The following is a 10,378-nucleotide window of genomic DNA, read 5'->3' as shown; positions in this document are numbered from 1 at the left end:
ACGGTGCTTCCTCCATCACTGGCTACCGCGTGGTTCCAAATGTGAGGACGACCAGTCTGGGGAAACATGGCCTGGCAGGCGTAGGAGCAAGGCATGTCACAGCGCACCTTCTTATGCCTTCGGGTTTCTGAGTGCTGCTAATGGACCTGCCAAAAATTACACTCCTCCTCCACAACCCCACCTTCCCGTGCCCCCAAAGAAGGGACATTTGTGAAAGTCAGGATTGTCAGTATAGTTTCACGCTGTATCAAGATCCGAATTTTTCTTACGTACAAGTTAGCATGCGATGCATGTGAAAGCGTACTTTGCAGTTCCCTTTTTTCTCTTACTCTGTCCTGGAAATCACTCCTTATCAGAGAGTGGGTGACGACTGTGGCCGCTGCGGGGTTCTTAGGCTCTTCTGTCCATGTGGCATCAGCTTGATTTTTTTTTTTTTTTTTTTAATGGTTTTTGGAATTTGAATCATTAAGAAAACTGGGAATTCATCTTATATTACAGACTTTGGGGAAGTTTTAGGAATAGTGTTCTATGTTTTTTGCCTCTTCATTGTCAAATGTAAAATTTATTGTTAAAAAGCAGACATTACAGCAATGCTTGCCTACTCATGAAATGTTAACGTTGGTTTGCGAAGAAGACCTTAAAGTCACCTCAGAGCAGTCAGTCATAGAAAATCATTAAGCATCTTTCAGTTTAAAAATCGTTTAAAAAAGATCAGATTAATTCTAAGCCATTAGATCAATATCAAAGTAACTCTTGTCATGTCCTGATCTCTGAATTGGCAGGGTCCTTTCTGTAACTAAACATGACACACGGTTCTACATTAATTGTTCCTCAGGTACAGAGTGGCCCAGAATATGGCCAGGTGATGAACCCAATTAGCAGACTGGCCCAGATCCAACAGGCCAAAAAGGAGAAGGAGCCGGAGTACACACTGCTCACAGAGAGAGGCCTCCCACGCCGCAGGGAGTTCGTGATGCAGGTGGGTCACTGTGGGTGACGGCCGACCCTTTTCCGACCTCATCCTGTCTCGGAGCCTGACAAGTACTGGGGGCTGGACGCCTTCCGGAGCAGGCCATGTCCAGCGTGTTGGTCTGTTGGGCCGCTCCCTGACATCAGCATTGTTGATCCATACCGCTCACAGTAACTCGGCGCCTTGAAGCACGTGCGTGGGTGCACCACAGGTGCTGTGTCAACAGGGAGGTGCTCAGACACAAGACACCAGTTTAGTGATGAGACTTGGGTGCATTTTTTCTTGTTTACATATGCTCGAAGGTTTATATTTTTTTCAGAAGATAAATTTTATAAGTTATATCAGAGGATCTTTTCCTGCTCCTCCTAATTCTCCTATAGAATCAAGTCCAGATTGGTGCTTCCTTAGATTGGGGTGACACTTCAGGTTGGTATAGGGAGTTTCTCTTCTTTCTTTGCTTATTAAAGTTATTCACATGGGCAGCTTAATTTAATTGTGATTTGAATTTAATAGTGTTCTCTGGTAAAAACCAGAATATTTAACTCTTATGTAGCAGTTTATAACTTAGAGCATCGTCACTAAGCCTGATGTCAGACGGCAAGAAGAGTAATGATCCTTTCATTCTCTGAGAGGAAACTGCAGCTTGCTGAGAGGGTCAGTAATTTGCCCAGGGTCGATGGCTGCTGGATGGCCAGGTCGGGATTCAACTCCAGGCCCCTCTTCGCAGGCCAGGGAAGGTTTCCTAGACTCTCACTTTCGTGACTTGGGTCCTTTGGTTTTGGTTCTGCCATCAAGACCAGCTGGTTTAACAACCAGTTCTTAGGAGGGGGTAGTGTGGTGGGAGGGGAGACCGGTACACGTAAACACATACATAGATATCTCATAAATTTCACTTATAGAAAGAATGTGTAGCACACAATTTATAGATACATATAACATGTAATAAAATGCTCATGTCAGTGTTACTATCACTGACGATAACATTATAAATCAGACTCTACATAAATGCTCATGTCATTGACAAATAAGTATCGTTCTAGTATGAGTATCGGTTGATATTTTTATTTATATTAACAAGATGAAAGTAAGACAAAGGCATGTTGGAACTTCACTTATTTGTAAACATGAGTGATTTCTCTGCTGAATCAGGTAATTTTCAAAGACTTAGAAGAATGTTTCGATTTTTATAGTGGGGACAGTATCATAGCTGCTGAGACTTGACACACTTTTAAGCTTAATCTGCATTATTAACCTTTTCTCTGTCACTGAGGTCTAGAATAGACAACAAAGCAACTTAATTCTTGCTTTCTAGTATTTGCAGAGTTTTGTGGTATATATACCCCCACGATGGCCATTTTCAAGCTCTCAAAAGTGACACCTGGTCGTGGAGCTGGGACGAGATGAACAGCAGCACACAATTATCTAATATTTCTACCATACAAAGACAACAGGTGGAAAGAACGTCAAAAGCATAGATAATTGTAAAAAGTAGACAAATTAGAAAGTGATGAGTTTTAAGTATTCATTATCTGTTTATTTAAATTAATTACATAAAAATCATTTAATTATAAGCTTATATACCTTACTGTTTAATAATGGCTACCTTTAACAACTAGCTTTCCCAATTCCCAAATATTTACCAGTCCACTCTCACAGGCTGGTGTAGGCCAGCTCCTGGGCACCACTGGCAAGCCATCTTGGCTTCTGACCACTGCCAGATTCTTCTGCCAGTACGTCAGTTCCTGACCGGTCTTTACTCTGAAGGTTTAGGCCCTGACCTGAGTCCTGCCTTCTTTATGCAGGTGAAGGTGGGAAATCATACAGCAGAAGGAACAGGCACCAATAAGAAGGTGGCCAAACGCAACGCTGCCGAGAATATGCTGGAGATCCTTGGTTTCAAAGTCGCGCAGTCTCAGCCCGCCAAACCAGCCCTCAAATCAGAGGAGAAGGTGACAGTTCTGGGCTCTGTGTCCTTGCTCTCTAATTGCAAGACAACTGTCTCCCCTCATCCTGGGGGACTCTGCGGCTCAAGGGCCAAGCTTCAGGGCAAGGCTTCGTCCTCCTGGCAGTGAAGCCACCCTGCTGAGCAGCATCTGTAACGGGGTCAGAAGGGGCGTCCTGTCCATGGCTGCGAGCGTGGCTCCGGGTTAAGTCTCTGATCTGGGATGCTTTGCCAGGGAGCAGTGTGCTTCTCTCCGTTTGTGGGATGATGGGTAATTGGGCTTGAAGTTAATGAATTGGGCTTGAAGTGTGATTCTCTGTCATTTGCGCTCCTAGGAGGAGGCCTACGTAAAAAATTCCTCAACTTAGGCTTTCGTAGTGGAGCTGGCTTCGGTTTTTCTGGGGCGCTAAGACAGTGTGACTTCAGGGTCAGAGCCAAATCCATAGTTTAGATTTGAGATTTTTTTCTTTATAAATTCAATACTAGATAAAAATAATCTCATATGAAAAATTTTATTTCTGCCAAGACTTGTAAGCAGGGTCCTCAGTGAAAGCTCTAACTGACCTTGTGTCCAGTCGCTGAATGTTCCTGTCGAGATAAACTTGACCCAGGATGGAGTCACCTCTGCCACTTGTACTAGCAAGTGAGCAGTGGCATCTGCTGTGGCCACATGGTTAATAACAGGGAGCCCAAACACTCATCAGAGAATCTGCGTAGATCTTGGACTTGGCTTTTGGGTTTTCATCCCCAAATCTTACATTGATAAGCATCCTTACCTTCTCAGAAAGGAGACCTTGTGTTTGACAAAGTTTTTATCTAGTAATAGTCCTCCTAAGTTTGTTATCTTTGGAAATGTCATCTTTTAATGGGATGTTAGCTCCAGGAAATATTTTTTGTTTAGCTTCAATCTAAAAAGTTCTTTCCCCACCTTGGGCTCTACCAGTCCAGTGTCTCTGACTCCTTCTGAGTTCATGTTCCCCTCTCTTCCTGTGAGTGCAGAGCGGAGGCTCAGCATTCAGTGTGGTGCACTTCGCTGGATGCTCTTAATGGACAGCTGTGTGTGCAGGAGCGCGCACTGGGAGAAAGCTGGGGGCTCTACCACGGGGTTCAGTAGGGGAGGAAGCAAACCAGTGGGCAGGCTTTGGGGGAGGACTTTCTGCTGATTGCCTTTTTTTAGAAGGCAGAAACTAATTTTTTAACAGTTTGATTTATACTCATGCCCCCTTTTTCTTTTTTTTTAAGACACCCGTAAAGAAACCAGGGGATGGAAGAAAAGTAACCTTTTTTGAACCTGGCTCTGGGGATGAAAGTGGGACTAGTAAGTGTGATGTTAATATTATCTTGCTCTGCATGTGATTCTGGGATTTGCATGGTTTCTAGTAAGAGCCAGTGCCCAGTGAACGAGTTATAATGTGCAGTGCTTGGCTCTGCATCATCCCTGTGCCTTTGTGTGCACTGACGGAGGTCAGGCGTGGGGTTTTATAATGTCTTTCCAGGAGAGCAGTGCGTGTGGCCCTGCATTGATTTGTCTGTGTCCCTTCATAGGCAATAAAGAAGATGAGTTTAGGATGCCTTATCTTAGTCATCAGCAGCTGCCGGCTGGAATTCTTCCCATGGTGCCCGAGGTTGCCCAGGCTGTGGGTGTCAGTCAAGGACATCACACCAAAGATTTCACCAGGGCAGCTCCGAACCCTGCCAAGGCCACGGTAACTGCCATGATAGCCCGTGAATTGTTGTATGGGGGCACCTCGCCCACAGCCGAGACCATTTTAAAGAATAACATCTCTTCAGGCCACGTACCCCACGGACCTCTCACAAGACCCTCTGAGCAGTTGGACTATCTTTCCAGAGTCCAGGGATTCCAGGTAACTGCCAGGCCTGAGCTGTGCGGTCTGTACCTCAGTGCAGTCGTCTTTGGGTTTCTCCCAGAAAATGAAGTTCGCAGCTTGTTTTTTAAATTAAGTTCTTCGTCTAGGGGGATGATTGGGGGAAGCATGCTTTAGTAGAAGGGTAAGGACGTATAGAAAGTATTACAAGCCTGTATGGTAAGAGAAAATCCTCGACCTTTGATAATAAAATTTTTAAAGTCCTTGCTAACCATAGTAGTAACAAGGCCTCTAATCTAGTGGTAATTATAATTTAGATTTCAGTGAGAACAGATTCATTGTGCTGGCTGTTTTCTGCTTGATAGGGAAGGAGAGGGCTTCTTTCAGACCAGAGTTTTCGAGTAGACATCTAGGTTCCTGGAAGTTCTGGAAGCTGCAGCCCTGACCTGCATGCACCAGGGCCCTCTGACAGTCTCTTGTGCTAACTGGCAGGAGTTGGTGTAGCCACATCAGGCTGAGACCAGGGAGAGAGAAGCGTCATCACCCTGTTTGCTGAGCCCAGAGCCACAGCCTATGCCCATTGGTGCCCACTGCTCCCCTACCCTCCCTCAGTTTCCTCTTTTCTTTCAGGTTGAGTACAAAGACTTTCCCAAAAACAACAAGAATGAGTTTGTATCTCTTATCAACTGCTCCTCTCAGCCACCTCTGATCAGCCACGGTATTGGAAAGGATGTGGAGTCCTGCCATGATATGGTACGTCCTCCCGCCCAGCGGGCCTGGCTCCAGCCTGTTGCTGGCCTCGGGCAGATAGCTAAAGGACCCACGCATAGACTTTGAGAACAGTTGGTTGGTTGGTTTGTAGATTTCATGTTTCTCAAGACTTTTTCTTAAGTTTATTGGATCGATTGCTCATTCTGCTGATCAGAACTCATCAGCTTTAGCCAACCCTTCCCTTGCCCATGCTGCCCTGGGGTGGAGGGTGGGGGGTGCTTGGATCCTGGAACTTCTCCAGATATCGTGTTCAATTCACCTCTTAACGGAAGAAGGAATCGCAGGCCCACGTTCTGGCAGCTGTAGGAAACCTCTTATTTTGGTATTCTGTTCAAATGAAATTATTGTTCTAATAAGTACTAAAACTGAAAGAATTAAAATAAAAATTAAAATAATTTTACATAAACTAATATATTCACCTGATGGAATATAATGCATCCATCAAATTAAAAAATGTCTCTGAAGATAATATATTCCAACAAGGAAACATGAAAGGTTTTGTTTTAAAGCAGGATGTAAAATTTGTACAGTCCATTACCACAAGGTTAAAAATACTAGAAGAGAATAAATATAAAATTAACAGAGATTGTAATTTGATGAGATAACCATAGGCGACTTTTTACTTTTAAATTAGAAATTCAAACATTAAAGAAAAAGTTTATTTAGTGGAAGCACCTGATTTGTTGGGCATAGAATCCATGCTGTGGTCCCGAGCAGTGGTCATGCTGTGACTTTTCTTTCCATCCTCCTCCTAGGCTGCACTGAACATTTTAAAGTTGCTGTCTGAGTTGGACCAACAGAATACAGAGATGCCAAGAACAGGAAACGGACCAGTGTCTGTGTGAGTGAGCTCATGAACACAGAAAGGCAGTTCTGTTGCTTGATTGCGTTAAATCCAAGCTCTCTGCTCAGCTCAGTAGTGATACACTTGCCTTGATCACTTTCTCTCTTTCCCCTGAAAGATTTCCAAGTTTTAGGCAGAGCAGAGCACTCCACTTTTTTTTTTTTTTAAGTTAAATTTTGAATAGTTAATACATTTATATAATTCTGAAATTAAAATTATTCTCATTCTCCCCACTCCTCACATTTTTATTAGTTTTTTATGTCTTTCCTATGTTTATGCAGATATAATCATATTTCTAATTTTCTTCCTTTTCCCCCCAGAGATAACATACTTACATATGCATTCTCCTTGACAGTATATCCAATGAAAACTTTACTGTAATCCAGTTATCAAAAACTTCTCAATGTCTGCTAATTTCTTTGTTTTTGACAAAAAATGTGGACATAATTCTTTTAAATTTTAAAACTGGTGTCATTTTCATTTTTTCTTCTTTAAAGGTGTGGGAGGTGCTGAACCTTTTCTGGCCATGAACCATTATAAAATCCCCAACATATACTGAAAATACTGAAACTGCTTTGAAAATTTGGAATTTCCGATACCTCCAGTGGGCCGAGAGACATGTTGGGTAAAGAACTGGAGACAGCAGTGGTGACAGGTGGACACGAGGCGGCGGCCGCGGCTGCGCTCGCAGGTGCTGTGGTTTGTCCCCACGCAGCAGCAGCTGCCGCGGGGGCAGGCGAGGACTGCCACGCAGCCCTGGCTTAATTGGGAAACCAGCAGGTCCATGCCCCGGGCACCTCAGTGCTTGGTTTTGGGTTTTATTTGTTGTTGTTGTTTGTTTTGTTTTGTTTTGCTGTGTGAAAGAAGAAACAGAAAACAGAAAGCATGACCCTTTCTCAAGCTGGCTCACTCAAAACACTTGGGACAAACCCTGGACACCACGCCGAAGAGAGGCCTTAGTCTGGCCAGCCCCAGAGCTGAGAGCACCAGAGAAAAATCCAGTGCTTCCTGCTCAGCACAAGCTAACCTGTGTAGCGTGCTGTGGCCCACCACCTCCCACGTCACCCACACCATCACCACTGCTTTCTCCTTCAGAAGAGACATGTATTCTTAGTTTCATTATTTTCTTTTGATTGAAATGACACTATAAATATTCATTTGAGAGTTTCTCAATTGTATCTAGTTACATAGCACAGTTTAGAAACTTTTCTGAGACTGACTTTATCAGTAATCTAACCGGCAAAGATCATATCCACGCGTATGTGGTTATACATTTTTATTTTGTTGGACTAACCCAGGACCATTTCAGTGATGCAAATTGTGTGCCCTCTGGTTTAGCTGAAACAGTTCTGGACTTCTCAAACCTTGATGAAGTCTCCCACAGTTGTATAAATTGGACAATTTAGGAATTTTAAACTTTAAATGATCATTTGGTTCCTTTTTCATTTTTGTTAATGCAACGGAACTTAAACAAATGAACTTCGATCTTTGTTTTAAAGATTATTAAAAAAAAAATTGTACATACATACGGCTCTTGAGGACACATGGCTTTCACTACACTACGGGATATGATCTCCATGTAGTACATATAAAACTGCAGATCGATCTTCCTCGAGTGCTTTATACTGTTGATCACATCTCCATGCAGGGCTGACGAGAATGACCCATGTTTATCTCAAACTGTTGCTTCTGGTGTCGTGTTGCCGCGCACAGAAACCCGTGCGGCAGGGCCCTGCGTGTGGCCCAGATGAGCAGCACAGGGGCCTCGCAAGCTGAGTACCGCTTCGATTCCTTATTTACGCTGGAACTTTTTCTCCCCATGGAATGTAAGTGAAACTTAGTGTTTGTCACCAATAAATGCTAATACTAAATTTTTTTTGTTAATTTATTCTCAGATGCCACTACTGCTAGGTTGAGTCCTCTCCCAACCTGCCCCCTACCCTTTTTTTAAGAAGAAAACTTTGTAATGCTTGTGATTCCATTTGGGCAATATTCTGAAGATCTGAAATAACTTTATATCAAACCGTTGATCAATAAACAGCTACTAATGAATTTTTGGTCCTGTTGAGCAGTAACTAAAGAAGTAAGGGAAGATGTGAGTCAGGGCACAGAAGCACGGCGTGGGGGGCCATCGCTGCCAGAGAGGTGTGGGCACTGGGCGAAGGGAGGTGCCTCATCCGAACCTGACGTCGCCACCTAAAGGCATGACGCAGAGGAGACTGCCAGCACGGAGTCTCCTCACGTCCCACAGCTGGAGGAGTAACGGCCAGGGGGGCATCGCGCCCTAGCCCGGCCGAGGGAGGGGCCTAGTGGTTTTCTCTTAATTTTAGAAGATGTATCATGAAAGCAAAACCAGCCTGTGGATTGGTCTGTCGGAGTAACCAAAGGCGATCAGGAGGTGATGGAAGATGCTGTGAAGTAGAGGACGTTCAACACTGCAGGGATAAAGACAGTGAAAGGAAAAGTTCTTTTCTTTTTTCCTTCTATTTTTTTTACCACCACCCCCAGTCTCTAACCACTCTCTTTTCTATTTCTGACAGGTCACCAAGATCTGGGTGCTCTGAGCACTCATCGATATGGCGGGGGTGTTGTTTCTAGGCCCTCTGAGCAGACAGCTAGGAAACATCTACTCGCAGCGGACAGCGAGCTAACATATGTGTGTGTGTGTGTGTGTGTGTGTGTGTGTGTGTGTGTGTGTGTGTGTGTGTGTGTTCACACATCTATTTGTAGATACGTTTCAGGGCTACACGTGTGTACTGATGCCGCGAGCCCTTCCAGGTTCTTCACAGCCTCCGCCCTTCTGCTTTTAGTGCTTTCTCCAACATGGAGATTGTAGCCAATCTCCCAACCTTACAGCCATCTCCTCCACGTGCCACCTGCCACTTCTGCCTTGTGTGCTGAGGGTGTGCTGCTCTACCCACCTCTCCCCTCCTCTGCCTCACATGCCGACTGGTGGCAGGAGGTACGGTCTCAGAAGTCAGAACTTATAGTAGGCTGTTTGCAGCTGGCCCTCATCTACAGCACTCCAGAAGGGACGAGTTCCACTTAACATAGGAATGTTGTTAGGGTTTCCAGGTTTCTTTGATAAAAAGGTTTTTGAAGGTGATAATCTCTGGCTGCCTTGGAAAGATGTCCAGATGGGACATCCTTGAATGTCCTTAGAGTGTAAACTTTCAAAGTAGCCTTGCCCCTGGGAGGCCCCGTAGCTGTCATCTGCTGAGGACTCACTCTGCAGTACCTCTGCCTGCTCTGGGCTCTAGGAAAACTGCCTGGGAATCGAGAGTTTGCACCGAGTTTTAGCCCAGCATGATCTCTTTAGGAGTTGCAAGAACCTTTGGGCCAAAACTATGTACTTCTGCCCTTGGGACAATATATGTAGTCCTGGTTCTCAACCTGCAGGCAGAAAAGCAGACAGGAAGGCACTTGAGAGGCAGGCCTGAAATAATTAAAGGAGCCATGAGTCAGCCACGGTAAGACGGTGTTAGGATTTGTGGAGCGCTGATCCTCAAAGGTGGTGGCTCCTTCTGGTCCTTGGCACAGATGAGTTTGGGACTCCATCACCTTGTAGCAGGTGTGTGGACATTGTCAAATTCCTCTTGCCACAAGGAGACTTTGAGTGAAGATGTTTTCCTTATGGCAGGATTTTTTGTTTGATTTTTAAAGGCTTTCGTGAGCCAGAGGAATGAACGGCTGCTCTTAGGAAAAAAGTGTCACTTCTGAATCTAGGTTTCCTTACGTAGCTCACTGAGCTAATTAATGTGTGTGGCTTTGCAGGGCGAATGCAGTGACAGCCGCCCTGGCCTGGATCCCAAGGTCTGTTAGAGATAGGCGGGAGTCTAGGATTGGTGCAATCAAGGGAGATCGGCCATTCCCAAGAAGCAGTGTGCTGCGGCTTCCTGTGTGAGAGCTCACGTGCGCTCAGTAGAACCTGACCATCCAGGAAATAAGCTCACGGATGGAGATGTGTAGCTTTTCGTTTGCATGTAACAACTTTAGAAACTTCCATCGCTACCATCTTTTTTTTT

General features: G+C 44.7%; 1 protein-coding gene across 10 annotated transcripts in view; it reads left to right on the top strand.

Annotated features, from left to right (window-relative positions):
* Window positions 1-8,405, top strand: part of STAU1 (staufen double-stranded RNA binding protein 1) — a 51,666-nt gene extending 43,261 nt beyond the window's left edge. For all 10 annotated transcript variants that reach the window (XM_015597226.2, XM_025039782.1, XM_025039779.1 and 7 more), the window contains 7 exons: window positions 836-979; window positions 2,773-2,919; window positions 4,155-4,230; window positions 4,458-4,777; window positions 5,369-5,491; window positions 6,265-6,350; window positions 6,851-8,405. In XM_015597226.2, coding sequence (XP_015452712.1) covers window positions 836-979; window positions 2,773-2,919; window positions 4,155-4,230; window positions 4,458-4,777; window positions 5,369-5,491; window positions 6,265-6,350; window positions 6,851-6,866 — 912 coding nt within the window. In that variant the 3' untranslated portion in view covers window positions 6,867-8,405. The remainder of the gene's footprint in view (window positions 1-835; window positions 980-2,772; window positions 2,920-4,154; window positions 4,231-4,457; window positions 4,778-5,368; window positions 5,492-6,264; window positions 6,351-6,850) is intronic.
* Window positions 8,406-10,378: the final 1,973 nt, after the last annotated feature.

The sequence above is a fragment of the Pteropus alecto genome, unplaced genomic scaffold, assembly GCF_000325575.1.
Source record: "Pteropus alecto unplaced genomic scaffold, ASM32557v1 scaffold45, whole genome shotgun sequence".
NCBI classification, from domain to species: Eukaryota; Metazoa; Chordata; class Mammalia; order Chiroptera; family Pteropodidae; genus Pteropus; species Pteropus alecto.
Note: the sequence above shows the minus strand (reverse complement) of the source record. Positions and strands in the feature narration are given on the sequence as shown.